This window comes from Sphaeramia orbicularis, chromosome 17, assembly GCF_902148855.1.
Source record: "Sphaeramia orbicularis chromosome 17, fSphaOr1.1, whole genome shotgun sequence".
Lineage (NCBI taxonomy): Eukaryota > Metazoa > Chordata > Actinopteri > Kurtiformes > Apogonidae > Sphaeramia > Sphaeramia orbicularis.
This window is the reverse complement of record NC_043973.1, coordinates 19,876,075-19,896,389: the sequence shown is the minus strand read 5'-3', so window position 1 is coordinate 19,896,389 and position 20,315 is coordinate 19,876,075. Positions and strand designations below refer to the sequence as shown.

Here is a 20,315-nt window from a genome sequence, read left to right as displayed (position 1 = left end):
AAGCATATTTCTGACATGAATACTCATTAGTATATGGTTTATAAGCACAGTTATAATGGTTTTACTCATCAGTAATAAGAACATTAGTTAAGCATTAAGAAAGATTGATTTCATTATTTATAAAGCATATTTCTGACATGAATACTCATTAATATATGGTTTATAAGGACACTTAAAAATGTTTTACTCATCATTAATAAGAACATTGGTTATGGATTAACAAATACTGAATTCATCATTTATAAAGCATATTTCTGTCATAAATAATCATTAATATATGGTTTATAAGGACACTTAAAAATGTTTTACTCATCATTAATAAAAACATTAGTTATGGATTAACAAATACTGAATTAATCATTTATAAAGCATATTTTTGTCATGAATAATCATTAGTATATGGTTTATAAGCACATTTATAAAGGTTTTACTCATCATCAATAAGCTCATCTACAATGTGCTTAATGATTGTATTTTCATACTTTATAAATTATGGATTCAGCATTTAAAAATTTTGTATTGCATCACTTACAAACCAGTTATGATGTGCATTTATGCTCGCACATACACTATTCGGACATATACTAATGGTTAGTGAATATGTTAGTGGGCATATAAAGCATTTTATAGATGAGATTTAAAGGTTGTCAATGCCTAAAGACTCACAAAAGTCTCAGTTACTCTAACAAAGCAAAGACACAGCATATCTGATTATCAAACAAACTGCACGATTGAATGATGAATGATTATGAATGATTAGTAAAACATTTATAACTGTGCTGATAAACCATATATTAATGAGTATTCATGTCAGAAATATGCTTTATAAATAATGAATTCAGTATTTGTTAATGCTTAACTAATGCTTCATAGTGTGCACTTATTATAAAGTGTTACCAATTTCATTTATAAGTGGGGTGGTTAACACTACATAACACACTGCAGTAATTATGAAAAAAATTCAACTATGAATTGGTGTAAAATAATCTTGCTGTAATTCATCATTTTATTCTTTTATTCGGTAGATTCACATTAGCATAAACAACTCCCTCACATGACAGAACACTTAAGTTAAAAGCAATAAAGTCAATTAGCAGTCATTCAAAACGTAAGCTTCAAGGCTCCAGACGAAAACGATAACGCCGCTGAAATAGAGTAGGCAGGAGTGAAAGTTAATTGTTTGTCCCACTACAACATCAGCATGCAGAAAAAAGGTTACACCTCTGTCGTATTTGACTGAAAGTGGTTGCCTGAAAACACCGCAGTTCTTCTCTTTCCTCTAATCTGTTAATATATTCACTTTACTACTGTCAAAGATATACTGATAAGAAGTGATAGCTAATTTTTATATTCCATAGCAACATCAGCGAGCAGCAGTAGAGCTAAATCTCCACTATGTTGAACTTAAATTGGTTGTCAAAAAAGCACCAGTTTCATCTGTTTACTTCTCTACTCTTGGCTGCAGTGTATAAATGTCTCATTATCCAGCTTTAATACAAATAAGAACAATGTTTTCAAGTTTTGCTGATTTGAACGTGCTAAGCAGTCCTTTATCCTGCAGGAATTGCAGATTTGCAAGATCAAGAAACACGAAAACTGTGCTGACGAATAAATACTGACAGAAATATTTGTACTATTGCAATGTAAATACCGTCACATCACCCAACCATGATGACAGATATGAAACAACCACTGCTGCAGCTATACATACTATAAAACATATGGTACATTTGAGTCTGTTCACGGCTTTTTCCTTGTATGCCCAGATCAGACTCCCTCCTTCAATCCACAATCGCTTTACACAGAGGCAATTACACAAAAAGTACTCTATACAACACAGTGGTAAGCATCCACTTTTACGCATCAGTAGTTTGCAGGAAATTATACTTGAAATGGGTGTAGTAGCCATAAACATCACTGTGTAGGAAAGGCAACAGCTACCAGCAAACACTAGTGCGCTATAAAAAGTTGTGATAAGTGTGGGAGTATAAAATTTGATAAACAGCGTAATGGCAAACTCTGTAAGTGTAACTACAGTCACAAGGTTGACAAAGGGCACCGGTGATCAGTGAAGGATATTGGCTGACAGCGGGGAGATATCAGAGCTGGCAGCATTGAGGAGCACAGAGAATATGGATGAAGTAACAACAAAATGGTTTCGCCTCACCATCACTTTCATTCTCCCTGAGGACGGCTGAGTGAGAATGGCTGAGAAAATGCGTGTCTGCCTACTCCAGGAGACACTGTATCATCTATACAGAGCAGCATAAACAAAGCTGAACAAACTGTCGAAAACGTGAGGTGTGATTCCTCTGTATTCATTCCCTGATCTGTCTCCACAAACGCTTCCCCTTCTCTCAAGCCGCAAGCTCCCTCTTCATCTCTAACCGTCTCTGTCAAACTGATCTTACATTCACATTTTTTATTCACTGTGTTCATTTCACCCAATTTCAGGCTGGGCGGGGAAAAAGATAAGAGGAACATCAGTTAATACCTAAAGCGGGCAAACTCCTATTTCCAAAGCTATTGATTTTGAACTCTGTCAAAACTGAATAATGGTTGTAATGAGCTGGATTTACAAACTTCACCTCATAAAAAAGCTGGGACATATTCCAAAAACTAATAAAAACTAAAATGAGTGATTTGTTAATGTACTCGGATCTTCAATGTTTTCACTCACCAACTTCATTATATTTTATTCATGTAAGGGCAAGGACTTTGACTTTGACTCCAAAATGAAGTCAGTTCAGAAGCGTCTTGATGTGTAGCCATGAAATTCTGTTGGCTATTTTTTTTTCCAGAAGTCATTCCAGTTAAATTTTTTTTTTAACCCATAAAGACCCACACAACCACCAGCGACCAAAAGCATCTACTGATCTAAAATGTTTAAAAACTGGTGATCCACCAATCCTATCAATCCATGTAAATAACTGGTGTAAAATACAGTTTGTTATATTTTCATGGTCATCAGAAATGACCCATTTGAACATTCAGAGGCTCTATAGTTACCGTGGAAACACTGTCATCTTTTACAACACGGGTGTCAAACATGCGGCCCGGGGGCCAAATCCGGCCCACCAAAGGGTCCACTCTGGCCCCTTGGGATGAATTTGTGAAATGCAAAAATTACACTAAGATATTAACAATCCTTTTAGTTCAGGTTCCACATTCAGACCAATTCAATCTGAAGTGGGCAGGATTCAGTAAAATACTATCATAATAACATATAAATAATGACAACACCAAATTTTTTCTCTTTGTAAATGTAAATATTTTCATGTATTTACACTAAAACGAAGTAGAATTTCCCAAAAAAATGTGAATAACCTGAACAAATATGAATAACCTGAAATGTTTTAAGAGAAGTACAATGTTAACAATATTCTGCCTGATATTAAATGTTTTTGTGTATTTGTATACCTGCTGTGATCTGTAAGTTATAATAAACATGTGGAAATGATAAACTGAGGCATAATATTGTTAAAATAACACTTTTTGTTTCAGTTTTTCATGTTATTCACATTGTTTGAAAATAGAGTTTGTAGATGTAAACATATTCATTGTTTAATTTTACTTTTTTCCCTCTAAAACATAGAAAAAATTTGGGAGTTGACATTATTTCTATATTATTATTTCTATATTATTATGGTATTACTTTACTGGTTCGGCCTACTTCAGACCAAATTTAGCTGAATGTGTCCCCTGAACTAAAATGAGTTTGACACCCCTGTTCTACAATATTGATTCACCAGTAAAACCCATGGAGTTTGATAAATGTCAGTGGGTGGACTGGATACACTTGGTTTATGCTCAGTTAGTGAAAAAGTCACTTTTTCTTAAGCTTTCTCTGCTTCTGTTATAATCACCCTCAATTTTCATCTGAGCTTTATTGAACATCTACATGATCAGTGAATTAAATATAGGAAAATACCTGATTTTCACTGAAAAATGCAAAATACAGATGATGATATTATAATAAACAATGATAAATCACTTAGGAAAGGTCAAATAGAGAGAAAAATTAATTTGGGAACTGCCACCAAAGTAGTACTGGGTCTTTGTGGGTTAATGTTGACCCTCTAATAAGTGATCTGGTGGTTCTTTTTTTCCTCCTTTAATGAATAGAAGGCTTCAGTGTCTGCCATGTCAGGTTTTGACCAAGGTTATTGTCGTTAACGAAAACTAACGAAATGACGAAAACTAGAATTGTAAAAACATTTCCGTTAACTGAAATAAATAAAAACTATAATTAAAAGGAAAAAAACGATAACTAACTGAAACTGTATTGCGTGCTTACAAAACTAACTAAAACATATAAAAATTCTGGATAAAATTCCCTTTGTTTTCGTCTTTGTCAATGTCGGATTGATATAAAATCGATTTATTTCCCTCAAGCAATTTTAGCTGCTGGCACCATATGATATTTAACGGTCTGTCACTTCTTGTCACTTGTCGTTTAGGCGTCTTCTGGTCCCCACTCTACCTGGAAACATGGAGACTAAAGCTGGGAGAAAGCAGCAGAGTCCTGTCTGGGATTTATTTGAATACGACGGTGAAGAAGATAAAAGATATTAAAAAAAACTAAAACTAAACTAAAACTAAGCATTTAGAAAATAACAAAAACTAATAAAAACTAGCAAACCTGCTCTAAAAACAAATTAAAACTAACTGAATTAGAGAAAAAAAAGTCAAAACTAAATAAACTAAATTAGAATGAAAAATCCAAAACTAATATAACCTTGGTTTTGACATGTCTGTTTGACAGCCCACTCACCTGCCGAGTCAGGCTTTCACAGCTTCGGTTCATTTGATAAGATTTTTGAGTGAAATACATCTTAACTATAGTGGTGGATCATCGTTCACTGTAAATCAGGGGTGGCCAACCCTGGTCCTGGAGAGCCACTATCCTGCATGTTTTAGATGTTTCCCTCTTCCAGCACACCTGATGGTCATTATCAGGCTTCTGCAGAGCTTGATGATAGGCTTATCAGTTAAATCAGGTGTGTTGGAAGAGGGATACATCTAAAACATGCAGATAGTGGCCCTCCAGGACCAGGATTGGCCACCCCTGCTGTAAATCAACTTTGCTACATAGGGCTTGATGAATTTACAACTTTACCGTCAGTTTGCAAGACTTCATCTGATCAGCAGTCACTATTGTGTGATTTTCCTCTTTATGATATATTTATATTTTCAACAAGTGGTGTCAGGCATAACAAACCCCACCCCTTGCACATATTTCACCCATTATAAGTAAATGGAAAGATTTTAAAAAATTTAGTAAAAATCTGAACTTTGACCTACTTGTTCCCAAAATGTAATGAGATCCATTCTGGGTCACTGGCAATCAATAAAGTCAATTTGGTATGAATTCAACCAATAGTTTTGCTGCTACAGACATGTAAAAGTTTGCCCATTATAAGTAAATGGGAGAAAAAAATATTTTAAAAATTCATAAAAAATTGAAACTTTGACCTGTTTTTCCCAAAATGTTATGAGATCTATTCTGTGTCACTGGCAATCTATAAACCACATTTGGTATGAATTCAACCAATGGTTTTGCTGCTACAGTGTTAACAAACAAACAAACAAACAAACAAACAAACAAACAAACAAACAAACAGACAAACTGAACCAAAACAATACCCCTTGCCTCTCCTTTGGGGGTGATAAGAGACAGATGTGAACGGCAGGAAGACAAATTAAACACATGCATTCTATGACTCTGAATCCACTTGTGCAGAATGAGACCTGCATTGATAGACCCTCCACATACATGCAGGTCGGCCTTGCTGGTGCACCCCCACACCATCACAGATGCTGGTAAACCTTTAACTGGTAACCATCTGGAGGTGCTTGATCATTTTTTGCACGCAGAAACAGCTGCATGAAAACAAGCTGAACAGATATAGGGCTTTCTTCTAACGTAATACAGTTTTAGGTAGTGTTTCTGGATGCAGTAGCAGATTTTGTTAAGTGACAATAGTTTCCCTAAGTCCCCCTGAGCTTATGTAACTATATTAATCATAGAAGCAAAATGGTTTCACTGACGCCTAGGAGCTCAACGGTAGAGAGTGGAGAGTTATTATGTACTGTAGACGGTGAGATATCTTATTTCTTTGCTGTTTTGTTTTAAGTAATACTCTTTTTCTCATGAAAATTTGGGTTACTAATTAATCTGCTAATTGTGGAATCTTACAGATCAGCTTTACTTGTGTTTTCCTATAAATATTTCAGCCTTGTCCTCTCTGTCCCAGCTGTGTTTAAGGGGTTAAACTGAATATTTTAATAACTTAATTAACAATATATCATTAATAATTGATAATAAATTCATCACAAAAGGAACAGAATTTAAATTAAGCTGGTCAGTGAAAGCCTTTTATTTGCACTTTTGTCAGTTAAATGAAGGTTGAAGTGAATTAACATATCAGTCACTATTACAGCCTTTTCTGGAATGGGATTTGTGTAATTGTAAGAAATGATGGTAAGACAGACAATGAATTTGGACTGGCTTTATAATTCTAAAAGTTTCCCAATCTTTTTCAGCTCATTTTTATAATAAAGACAGTCTCTGTGATGACAGCATATGTTTTAATTGTATTCTGCAATGATTATAACCATATATGTGTCTTAATGAAAACAAATTTAGTGTCATGAAGAAATAATATCTTCTAACTGCTAACAAAAACAGCATTCTCTTCATTGGCTTAAGCATTTATGCTCTTATGAAATTGGCTGTGAAGGGTTTTACAACCCCAAAGGATGTAGATAAACTCAGAGGGAAGCATGTAATCCCTCAATCATAATTAAAATATGATAATCACCAAATTTAGAGCAGCGGGGATTTCACCTGATAGTAATGTTAGGCCTGTTTGTTATCTTATTTTTCAAATTACATTATCTGACTAAAACTCCTCCCACGTCTCTCACCTGATCGGAGCTGTTTGATGCGGCCCTGGCTGGTGCTCGGGTCGACAGGTAGGAAGTCCTTGAACCAGGAGATCTCTGGGTCGGGGATCCCACTGGCAGCGCACAGCATGGTGGCTGTCCTTGTCCGCTCCACCACCTTCAGCTGGGGACCCATGTCTATACTGGGGAAGCCAAAGGGCAACAGGTCCTCTGCAGGGAGACAGAGAAAGACAGTTTACAGACCTGGCAGACGCTGGAGATATTAAAATTAAAATAATATTAGCACATAGGTGGGTGTTATTCACCACTGTTTACACCTGGGTGTTGTGCTGTTGCTTGCTTTAAGGTTTAATTATGTGAACATTGTTGAAGGTGTGCATTTTAACTCTAACTGTGATCTTTTAGAAGTGTTGGTGCATAAACATAACTGTAAGTGAAAACTGTCTGAACCATTTCTCCATCACAACGTCAGTCCTAAGGGTATTTATTTTACATATTATATTATAGATTTTTTTCAAGGATTCAAGGATTTTTGTTGTCATTTTCACTGTGCACTTACATACACAAGAGAATGAGATTTCGTTCCTCAGTCTGTAACTACAATGCAATAGCAACATCAATAAATAAATAAACATCATAATAAAATAAAATGGAATAAAAGCATCATAATAAAAATAAAAACAGATACAAGCAGTCCATTCTTCCATGGTGCGTTCAGTCTCTTAACTTGACAGGTGACTATGTTCAGACAGCAGGGCTTAATGCACGATTCAGATTTTTTGGTGAAATCTGATTTTTTTTGTGTGCTCATTCATATTACACATTAAATGTGACTTCTATCATTTTTGAGTATGAACTGAATGCGACCCTGAAGTGACCCGCATGTGCAAAAGAGGTCCCTACGTAATACGCGACCACGCAGGCATTCATTGTGTTTACAGAAGTAAATAGGTTGTTCCTGCCGCTCCTCCTCCTGGGACGCAGAATTGTGATTGCTGCATTTCAAAGATGTAAAGTTCGAATAAATGCGACTTGGTGGTTTAGACTGAAGTCGCATTGCAAAATATCAGATATATATCATATTTAGGACCACATATGAAAGTGGCCTGGGTCGTATTTAAAAAAATCGAATTTGTGCTGTTCAAACTGTCTTTAACAGATCGGATATAGGTCACATATAGGCAAAAAAAATCAGATTTGGGCCACATTTGCCTGCAGTCTGAATGTAGCCTAACTGTCAAGGATGAGTGTGGGTGTGTATGTGGGGATGGGGGACAGTCCATTAATAAGTCTGTTTTGTGTGTGTTTGTGGATATAAACAGACAAATAATCACATAAGTATTATTTTTTTACACATAAAGAACAAGGTAGTAATGAAGAAATAAAGGTTAATAGACAGTCACAGAGAGATGCATTTGGACAAATATGGACAATGTTCAGAAGGTTATTTTTAACCCATAAAGACCCAGACATCCACCAGCAACCAAAAGCATCTATTGATCTAAAATATAAAACACGTGTTGATCCACTAATCCTATTAATACATGTAAATAATTGGTGCAAAATACAGTTTGTCATCTTTTCATGGTCATCAGATATGACCCATTTGGATGTTCAGAGGCTCCGTAGTGAACATGGAAACGCTGTCATCTTCTAGAACATCGATTCACTAGTAAAACCCATGAAGTTGGATCAATGACAGTGGATGGACACACTTAGTTTATGTTCAGTTAATGATATATTTTGCGGAAAACATCACTTTTTCTTCCGTTTTCTCTGTCTTGATAGGATAACCTTTAAATTTACTCTGAGTTATCATGAACATCTAAATTAAATATGGGAAATTAAATATATGAAAATATATGATTTACAGTGAAAAATACAAAAAACAGTGGATAATACAGGGTGGGGAAGCAAAATTTACAATATTTTGAGGCAGGGATTGAAAGACAGTGTATGACCAATTAGTTTATTGAAAGTCATGAGAATTTATTTGCCACAAGAAAATTTACATAATAGAAAATGTTTTTATTCTATGCATCCTCCTTCTTTCTCAGTAACTGCCTTCACACGCTTCCTGAAACTTGCGCAAGTGTTCCTCAAATATTCAGGTGACAACTTCTCCCATTCTTCTTTAATAGTATCTTCCAGACTTTCTCGTAATAGTTTTGCTCATAGTCATTCTCTTCTTTACATTATAAACAGTCTTTATGGACACTCCAACTATTTTTGAAATCTCCTTTGGTGTGACGAGTGCATTCAGCAAATCACACACTCTTTGACGTTTGCTTTCCTGATTACTCATATGGGCAAAAGTATCTGAAAAGGTATGGGTAATAGTGTTAGGTATGATTATGACATCAATATATGTTTGGTTTCAAAACAATTGGCGTAGTGCCTGCTGAGAAAAAAGAACTAAATGTTCATTGTAAATTTTGCTTCCCCACCCTGTATGATAATAAATGGTTTAAGAAAGGTTAAATAGAGAGAAAAATTCATTTGGGAACTGACAGAAGTAGCACTGGGTCTTTATGAGTGAATGCATATTTCACTTACGGGAAACTGATTCTTTGTTTTACATTGCAATAAATAATGCAGTAAATAATGAAGAATGTAAAAAGTATTCCCTTTAAGAATGTCATCTGTGTCTTAATCTTCTGAAACTATTAAAGTGTAAACTGAATGAATATTCATTTACTTGCCGACCCACAAAACAAATATGTCCATTTTTCATTTTCTCCAACAGTCAGTCTGCTGTTTTGCGAAACTCAAATGAGTGTTTTATATGCCTGTACAGATCCAGATTCATCCCTAGCCTCTACTGACTCCTTCATTCCCTTCTTCTGTGTGGAAACATAAGACCTGCTCACACACACAGATGTGAGAGCTACTGTTACCACCATCCTCACCCCTTTAACATCTGTAGACCCTTGAAAATGGAAACACTATCGAAGACAGCAGAGCCCTTATACAATTCCTCATCAAAGCTGCTCAACTGTTCATACAGCTACTCATTAGCTGATCTAGGAGGCAGGTTTAGTGTGGGTCTGACAGGCTGTTTCTACAGGAGTATAAACATACCGCCCAGTCAGCAGGAGTTACTTAAGTGCCGACACATGCACAAACACACCTTTATCGTATAGTTCTAATCTCAAAACACAGGTGTTTAGAGACGGTGGCAGTAAACTGTGGGGTTTCCATGTTGTGGCTCGGTGTTATGTGGTTGTAATGATTCCTGTCTAATAACTATGCAGAGAGCTGCTCAGAAACAGCAGCAGCAATTAGAAGCTGGGATCAAGAGGAGGGGCAGGGCACTGGGGGTAATAAGGACTTGTTAGCAGTAATTGTTTAAATGTACCAACGATTAGAGAGGCAGATCTGGGATGTGTCTGCATATGTCTGGATGTGTCTGATTATGTCGGGGGCAGTGGATAAATGTGTTGCTGTGTGTATAGGTGTGTACATATTTGTCTTTATCTACAACCCATTTGCATCTTCAGAGATTTGTGCATTAACGTGTACACGCGTCCTTGTGCAGGAAACAAAGGTGTCATGCAGAAAAGCACTTGCCTTCTATTTTCCACACACACACACATACACATATGAGCACTTTCTCTACAGCGAATGGGATTAAGCATCTCAGTGACAACAGTCCAGATGGCCAGACACGTAATCAAGCATCCATCAGCCCTCCTGTTTCCTCCTCGCCTTACCCTTTTAACCACTCTATCTCTCTCACACATACACACGGACACCTCCCCCATACCTGCAACTATAATTACATATTCTACTTTCCTGCAGCATTCAAGCAATTACCACGATGGCAATTTGCTTGGCTAATAAATCAAATCTGCAGGACCCTCTTGATTGTCAAGCACAACAAAACCCCCCTAAAAGTTTCACAGCTTCATCCTGGTATCCCTGATAGATGTGGCACATACTAAAGCAAACACGGTCCAAGATGCAGACCGTGGCCACATCAACTGTCTGTGTGTTTTTTCCTCGGCTCCTCTCCTCCTCCGGGCCCCCTGCTACCTAACCACATGACAGACGTGTGCCATCTGTTTCCACATGCTCTGCGATGGGGAAGAGAGGCTGAGTGGAGATAGGATCTATGGCTCTCTTTTTCTCTTTCCACAGTCATCAGCTTTGGAGAGACCCCTTCAGATAGGAATGTCAAGTGCTGTTGATGGTATTGCTAAGAGGTGGAAAGAGAGGACGAAATGCCACGAAAGGAGAGAGAGGAGTTCAGAATGAAAGCTCCGAGGTAAGTTTTCATGACGGTGTTTAGTCTGAAAGCGACTATTGTAGCTCAGGTGGCATTCTCTCTGACTGATATCAGCTGGAAGAGAATCTCCCTGACCCGCCCCCAACCACACCTGCCTTCCACCAACAATCCCTGGCTGATCAATGCTAATGATCCACCTGAATAGAGCCCAGTGGTTTGGCCATTGACGAAAAATGGAGAAAGAGAAAGGAAGAAGAAGGGGTGATCGATAGTCAGGTCAGGAGGCGAGCTCCCCTGAGGCGGGGAATATGCTAGACCTACATCTGCTCCCCTCTGCCCTCCCCCAACCCCACCCCCCTCTCTTGAGAGGGTTCAGATGGTCTTTTTATCACCCTGCCGGCTACTACTACATGGAGTCCCTGGCTGTTAATTACTGCAGCAGTCTCAGGACGTGTGTTTGTGTGTGTATGAGTGTGTGTGCACATGTGTGTGGTGTTAGGAAACTCAATATGTGCATGTTATCAATGTTGAAAATAGAGCAGACCTTGGACTGAATAATTTGAGAGAAACTGGGAAAAAGGTGTTTGTTGGGCTTGTAAGCCAACTCCAATGAATGAATGACAGACAGACAGACAGACAGAAAGACAGATAGATAGATAGATAGATAGATAGATAGATAGATAGATAGATAGATAGATAGATAGATAGATAGATAGATAGATAGATAGATAGATAGATAGATAGAGAGAGAGAGAGAGAGAGAGAGAGAGAGAGAGAGAGAGAGATCGTAGAAAACAGACAGTAGTTGTAATGGATGCTAAAACACAGTTCACTGAAGTGGACAATAGAGAGCCACAGGTTTTCAGCCAGGCTCCTGGATGAGTCAGCCACTGCTTGAAATAGATACTGCGGGCATGGCCTTCATCACACTTTTTCACCAAATGAATCATTTATCAAACACAAACACTGCGCAAAAGTACTGCTGATTTTCCATCTCCTGGTTAAATTGATAAGACAGCCTATGGAAAAATGCGTCATGTGTATATAAACACAGTGTGTGTCAACAGCGTTCACTGGCAAGGACCAACCACCATTGTTCCCTGGAGCTTTGTGTTTGTGTGTTTTGTGTGTATCAAGAGGTTGAGAGCGCACATTTTGGCCTGGTTATGTTTGCAGAAGGGTAATCAGGCCTGATGCCCAAAACCAGGCAGTGAAGCCAACCAGATCTGGGCAAATATGCAATTTATGCACACGCATGCGTGAGAACACACACACACACACTAACTGCTAGGACAGGGACAGAAACACACACAGAGTCAAACACATAATGCATACGATGCAAACAAACAAACACAAATCCAGATTTTCTTTCCTTGTCTCACTTTGGATTTCCCTTTCACAGACAGAAGTTACCTAAACGTAGGTATACACACACATACACACACAGCACCACACTCTTTCTCTCTCATGGAAAAAATCATTTGTCCTGGTTTAGAAACAGGTTGCCTATTCATCTTTCAGTTCATTTCAGCGGGGAATGGCCATGCGCATGAAAGAAGCCTGAATAAAAGCTGATCTCAGGGAGCCTGATTCAGGATTAATCTGCTAGCGCTCAGCAGTCTTCAGAGGCTGTAATGCCTTGACTCCTATAGACTGCAGGAGGGCTGAAGGGGAGCACTTTAAATGCTAATGGCTCTTTATGATAATTGATCACAATACAATGCAGAATCAGACTTAGCATTGTAGATCAGTCCTCTCAAAACCCCACATCCCCTCATCCTGAACCTCTCTGTCCTTCTTATCACTAAAACAACAGCTACACACACACACCGAGTATGATGTGTGCCCACTGTCTTATACAGATGAAAAATAGAAGGTAAGAAAGAGAAGAAAAGCCAGGATGTAATAAAAACAGTGAAGATGAGGGGGTATATGTGATGAAAGAGCCTGTTCTCCACTCAAGGAGTGTAATCCTCTTGCAGGCTGAGTTGATACTCTCAGTTGTTTCCCGACCAAAATGCTGCCTGAGCCACTGGTCTGCCAATGCAGCAGACGCCTGGGGGGACTCACTGATCTGACTCTCTGTTGTTCATATAAAGGGTGTTTGCCGTTGTGGCAAAACATCTCTCCTCCCCTTCTCACTCTCACCCTCTTCCTCCCCCATCTCTTGCTTCCCTTTCTCCTAAAATGGGACATTGGGAGGTGAGTATAATCAGGATTACTCTGCACAAATGAAGCAAGCACACATAGAGATATGCACACACACACACGCCAAATGAAGAGATACATGGACAAGTATGCTCACACATACACAGTTATGAAGGTTGTGCATGCATGCACACAGACACACAAGCACACACAAACATACTGCTGCAGTGATGAGAATCTCTCGCCCACCAGAGGTTTTCAAACATGCAGAACTGCAGATATTCACATCTCCTGAAGGCGGAACAACACAACTGCAGTGTCCATAGAAAAGAACAGTTTGGGTGGAAGGGGATGAGGAGGGTTAGGAGGGGGTGGAGGGTGGAACAGCAGAGAGCCTGTAAAAATGCAAAGGGAGGGGTAGAAAGAGAGAGTCCGAATAGACAGTGAGGGTCAGGCAAAATAGATGGCTGAGAAAATGAAAGAATGAATAAAACAAGAGAGAAGAAATTAGAAACAGACATTGCTGTGGGCCAGAGAAGAAGCTGGTAGAGTCACACAGACAAAGATAAAGTGAGGAAAAGAGAAAGGAGGAAAAGTAGGAAATGGGAAGGTGATGTGTGATGCTACCCAACCACATCTCCATCCATTAGGTGGCCTGTAGAGCAGTAGTCCATATCCTGTGGGAAACCACAAGCCCCTCACATTTCACACAATTGCTATTAGTGTTGGTCAACCCTCATACAAAGTGATGAGATGAAACATATAAGGGGATGAAAAGATTTTTCAGTGGTAGAGGTTTAGTCAGTAATGGAACGTCTCCCTGCTACTTCTGTGGCTGTTGGTCCTTTTCTCAGACAAGCCAGGATGTTTTAAAAGCCTGACCCAAGCACAGTTTACAGACTTCAGTGCACTTGGATGGCACGATCTATCTTCTAATATATCACTCACCCAATACCAGACTGCAGGGTTTACTGTATGGCTTTGGGAAAGTACTGTCACATAGTCAGAGTTTGAGAATTACTTTTTCTTCAGAATAGAGCTGTTAAGAGGGAGTGTGTGGAAAAGTGTTTTAGACATTTAGAAGTAGAAATCCCATTACTTTCTGCATAGACAATGATATGTGACTAACATTTGGAAAGCTCCCAAGGCTGGGGAAAGGAATAAAACTCCCCTGCTTGAGTCATTATTACAAATGATGAGCAAGTGTCTGAGAAAATATTTGGATCTTTTATCTAAAGGTATAACACATGACTAGAATTGCCGCCTCGTGGTCGTATGCCTCTGCCTACCAGTCAAGTTGTTGTTTACCTTCATATTAGTCCAAACTCAGATAATGACTATATTGAAGATTTTGAAGGAATATAATAAAAGGTGGATTTTTGTTGAAACAGAAGTTATCACTATCTTCATATTCGTGATTTCAGTGAATAATATGCAGTGAGAAACATGCTGGCATCACTTAAAAACTACTAAAGATGGAGGAGTGGAGCATCATCACAGTGCAACAGCAATCACCTGAAACTCAGTATCAGCAAAACTGGTGACGTAGTGTTGAATTATGAGAAAGCTATAAGGGTCCCTGAAGTGAAGAGGGTGGACTCCTACAAGACAACTAGACTCGACTTGAGTTACAGTGTTGAATATCATGTTTTTGGCATTTTGGATATTAAATGTCATTGACTCGTCACTTTATCCCTTTATGCAACTGTGTAAAATCCATGTAACATCATAATTAGTGAAAGAATTTTTGCTTTGTTGCAAAAAAAACATGTTATTTTTACCTTTCATTACTAATTCTAATCAGTTTATTCTTCAATCCAAGTAAATGTTTGTGACAAATTTGAAGAAATCCCATCTGTCAATAATGCTGTCAACAACGCACACATAATAAAACATAAAAAAAATAAGGAAAAAAGATAACTGGTACTAATTTAAAAGAATATCCAGTCACAAATAACTGTTGTGCTTTAAAATGTAGTAAAACATCCAGGTATCTAAATGAACTAAAGTACAAATTTGTGATATTTTGATCTCCTTTATGCTGCAGATTTACTACATGCTTGTGGGTAATACAATAGTGACACAATATCTGGAACTGCCCATTATATAAAACACACAATATTCTGAGAAATAACATGGTAATGATGAGAACATGAACCTAAAATATTATTAAATAGAGTGACAAATCCTAACGTCCTAATCCTAATCCTAACATCATTAAAATAAAATATTATTCACCTGCATAATATAATTATATATCACAGTATCAATGTGTTTATGCTGTAAAATAACCAAAAATACTGTGGATTCTTCCTGAAAATTCATAATTATTATTTCACATTGATTCAGAAATTAAAATAAAAAGAAAAAACAAACGCCTTGTGCACATCCAGATATTTAAGAACAAGATCCAATTCTGTACAAATACAGCAGATCTCTGATGTTTGACAAATGCAGTGTTTGTGATATTGGTCACAGACCTGAATTCTGTTCACAGCTCAGGTCTGATCAGATGATGATGAGATTCACAAACAGCTGATTGTGTTTTCACAGACAGGACAGGGGATGCCACAAGTAAACAAACCTCAGAAAGCGAAAAGTATACACAAACAGGAACAGACGAACACAAACACAAACGCACACACACTCAGAGACCCGCCCTCGAGGTGTAGTTTATGTGGTAATGCGCTTCAGATTGGGGTTGTGTGTGCAGAGATGATGGGCCGGGTAACAGATTGGCAGGAGTCTATTCCCTGGGCTACCAGCCTTCTGCTTACCACACAGCCCTGCCAACTCCACAGTCGTCATCCATCTCCTGCACTCCTACATCCCTCCACTGCTCCTCTGACATCCCATCTCATCTCTATTGTTTCACACCATCCTGTTGTATTACTGAATCAACCCCCCCTCACCACCACCACCACCCACTCACCCTCCATCACACTCTGTCTCACCTCCCCTCGACCTCTTCCTCCTTTTTTCCTTCTCTTCCTCAATATCCTCTAGCAGAAATGGGTCGTCTGCCAAAATGAGTCCTAATCCCCTGATTTTTCTTCGTGTAGTAACAGCCTAAGAAGCCATCCTTCTATTCCTCCTTCCTTTCCTGTGGTGCTGGGCAGATGGCCAGTGCTCAGATCCCAAGCTGCAGCCACATGCTGAAACTTTAGTTCGTTGCATGTTGTTGCACAAAAGATAAGTTTCCCTCTAAGGAGACAGTGTACATTAGATTAACACCCTCACCCTGGCCAGGAGCCGCAGTGATTACACCAAGCTGGAACGCTAAAGCAGTGCTCTCTGTGGCCCGATCACGCTCAGTTGCACTCTAAGGGACTATAAAAAGAACGGTTCACTGCAGCCTGCTGGAGGTAGGGTGTGGTATGGCTGTATTGTCACATCTGCAACTGACAGCCCAGGGAAAGAGAGACAACGGTTGAAGCCAGGTGTGCGCATGTGAAACGAAAGCACCACTCAAGTGGAAAAGGACGGAGTTTGGAAATGTTTGCGAACGTGTCTCACCTCTGATAATGGCGAGTTTTGCAGTGACGGACACCTCTCCTTGGCTGTTGCGTGCCACACACTCGTAAATGTTCTCATCCCTGGGTGCTCTGAGCGGTTGGATCCTGAGCACAGCACCTGCACCCTCATCAAACTCGATAGTCTGGACAGGCCACAGAACCACAAAAACACACAAATTAATCACATCGGATCAAACCTATGGATTAGAATATCTGTAAGTACTCAGGACTGAGCGACTGATTATTAGATTCACTATTTATATTCTAGCATGATCTGCATCTGTATTTTTTTCATCCAATATCTAAAATAAATACATTTCAAAATGCACTGCTGACTCTGTTGTTGCTGCAACTTTCTGCCTATCAACACTGAAATGAGGAACTAATCTATTTACTACTAGTTACAATGTTTAGTCCCTCTTGTTCAGTCTGAAAAGTGAACATAATTGCACTTAAACTGTACCAAATTTTGCTTTATTTAATTTCACACTTAAAAGCATTATACTGAAGTTTTGTATTTAACTTACTCTAAACTTTATTTAAATTTTTATTGTGTGTACTGGTGTATGCATGAATGGGTGAATGTGAGGCTTTGTAAAGCATTTTGGGCACCATGAAGGTGTAGAAAATGTACTATATAAGTGCAGTCCATTTACCATTTACCATATACAGGGTGGGGAAGCAAAATTTACAATATTTTGAGGCAGGGATTGAAAGACAGTGTATGACCAGTTAGTTTATTGAAAGTCATGAGAATTTATTTGCCACAAGAAAATTTTCATAACAGAAAATGTTTTTATTCTATGTGTCCTCCTTCTTTCTCAACAACTGCCTTCACACGCTTCCTGAAACTTGCGCAAGTGTTCCTCAAATATTCGGGTGACAACTTCTCCCATTCTTCTTTAACCCATTAAGACCCAAACATCCACCATCTACCAAAATCATCTACTGATATAAACTGTTTTATCCCTGATGATCAACTAATCCATGTCAATGATTGGTGTAAAATACAGTTCTTCATCTTTTCATGGTCACCAGATATGACCCATTTGGACGTTCAGAAGCTCCGTAGTTACCGTGGAAACACTGTCATCTTCTACAACATTGATTTACCAGTAAAATCCATGGAGTTGGATCAATGACAGTGGATGAACACACTGGGTTTATGTTCAATTAATGATATATTTTGCTGAAATAAGTAACTTTTTCTTCAGTTTTCTCTATTTTTGAAATAGTAATCCTCAACTTTACTCTGAGCTTTCATGAACATCTACATGATTAGTAAATTAAATGTCAGAAAATACCTGATTTTCACTGAAAAAAACACAAAATACAATAAATAATATTACAATAATTGGTGATAAACCACTTAAGGATGGTTAAATATGGAGAAAAATTCATTTGGGAACTGCCACAAATGTCACACTGGGTCCTTATGGGTTAATAGTATCTTTAAGAAAGTCAACATTGCTGTATGATGTTCTATTGGTAGCATGTTCTAAAACACCCCAAATAGCATAATCCAGAGGGTTTAGATCTGGGCTAGAAGGCAGCCGTAAACATGATTCCCAAAAATTGCTAAAGTTGGATTTGTTGCTGTTGTCAACAAGTGTTTTGGTGTTCTTGTGTAAGATTTTAACTTCAAATCATATTTTACTGCATTTCTAACGGTCTTGTTGTCTACCTCAAGTTCAGTTGCCATTTTTCTCATGGATTTGGTTGGATCCTTTAGGATTTTGGATTGGAGAGCTTTAATAAAAGCTGTGTTACATTTTTTGTTGCTTCCTCCACTTCCAGACTTTCTCGTAACAGTTTTGCTCATAGTCATTCTCTTCTTTACATTATAAACAGTCTTTATGGACACTCCAACTATTTTTGAAATCTCCTTTGGTGTGACGAGTGCATTCAGCAAATCACACACTCTTTGACGTTTGCTTTCCTGATTACTCATATGGGCAAAAGTTTCTGAAAAGGTATGGATAATAGTGTTAGGTATGGTTATGACATCAATATATGTTTGGTTTCAAAACAATTGACGTAGTGCCTGCTGAGAAAAAACAACTAAATGTTCATTGTAAATTTTGCTTCCCCACTCTGTATATAAGTTTCAAATATCATTTCTCAGTATCCTTATACACAAATCGGCCAGTCCTTTGTAAGTACATTAGCATACATTAGCTTCCTTTATGGTAATAATGTGACAATAATTACAGTAAAGCATGTTATTGATCACCGTCAGGACATTTCACTTGCCTCTCTTCACAGAGAGGTCACAGGTCAGCTCAGGTTGTGTTTCTGTGAATTCAAGACACTTCAACAGAGTAGAAGCTTACCAACATGGAGGGGAGGGGGGGGGGAGTCCTCTAGTTGGAATGCAATATCTGATTACTGCACTGATATACTGTACAGTCAGCCTGTAACATCGCTGAGCTGTACAAATGAACAGTTAGGAGGAATAGCCTAACTAACTAGCAACACAAAATGCATTGGATATGTGACATCCTGCTAAAATTCTGAGGCAGCCACTTTGTTTTCTTTCAATAAATTCATGTACTTTAAGATTAAATATAGAGACAAATTAATTAAATATGCAACACTGCTATATTTCTGTCAGATATTTCAAGAAACAAAGTTGTATCACAGTCAAAACACAAAACAATAATTAGATCTGACCACCAGCAAAATTAAGCATTGTAAACTGTATCTAGGCATATACACAACAATGCTGAACTTATAACTGTAGCTATTTATATAAATGCATTTTCATTATTAGGTGTAAACATTTGTATATTTTACAATGCTACATTAGAAGTTAACCATTGTGCACTGTGACAACCACCTCGATACGCTGGGAGTTGACCTTCTTGCCCTTCTTGTTCCAGTAGACGACAGGCTTGGGATTCCCACTGGCCTGGCACACAAATGATGCTACCCCCCCTGACACTCCGATCTGGTTCGTGGGAATCTTGGTGAACTTTGGAGGCGCTAAGGGACAGAGAGGAGGGGGAAAAAGGGGGGAAAAAAACAGGAAAATCAAAACACAAGCATGAAAGCTGACACTATTACACGGTAGACATCAAACTGACCCCCATCACCAGTAAAAGGCCCCTTGCTGACCACGCCCCATTTGACTGTCAGTGACTGGTCAGAATGACTTGTGATCTGATGGCTGTATGCTGTGCTTACTTCCTGGGTATCATCTAGAGGACATGCTGAAGGACTTCCTGTGGGTCATAAATAAAAGATGGGGTTGGGCTTCAGAGGAACATCTCTTTCTCTCTGTCTGTCTCTCTTTCCCTCGCTGCTACCTCCAGGGCAGGCTACCCATGTAATGCATGCAACAAAGGCTGTCATGACACATGAGTGTTTCACAGGTGGGAAAAGTGTTGGCTGCAAATTCACAGCATATAATTGGTTTAAATGTATTAATAACAGGGGTGTCATTTTGTGCCTGCAGTCTAACAGCTATAGGGGATTTGCACTTGTAGTTTGGTGATCTTAAGAATGCAAAGAAT

The 20,315-nt window shown here is 38.4% G+C and overlaps 1 protein-coding gene across 12 annotated transcripts in view; it reads right to left on the bottom strand.

The window, feature by feature from the left end:
• The window catches only part of ptprsb (protein tyrosine phosphatase receptor type Sb), an 81,465-nt gene that overhangs the window by 41,769 nt on the left and 19,381 nt on the right, over positions 1 to 20,315 (bottom strand). For 7 of the 12 annotated variants that reach the window (XM_030159910.1, XM_030159912.1, XM_030159916.1 and 4 more), the window contains exons 3-5: positions 19,637 to 19,785; positions 16,802 to 16,943; positions 6,931 to 7,119 (exon numbers count right to left, since the gene is read on the bottom strand). In XM_030159910.1, the coding sequence (XP_030015770.1) occupies positions 6,931 to 7,119; positions 16,802 to 16,943; positions 19,637 to 19,785 (480 nt within the window). The remainder of the gene's footprint in view (positions 1 to 6,930; positions 7,120 to 16,801; positions 16,944 to 19,636; positions 19,786 to 20,315) is intronic. The other 5 variants (XM_030159913.1, XM_030159915.1, XM_030159920.1 and 2 more) reach the window with 1 other exon arrangement.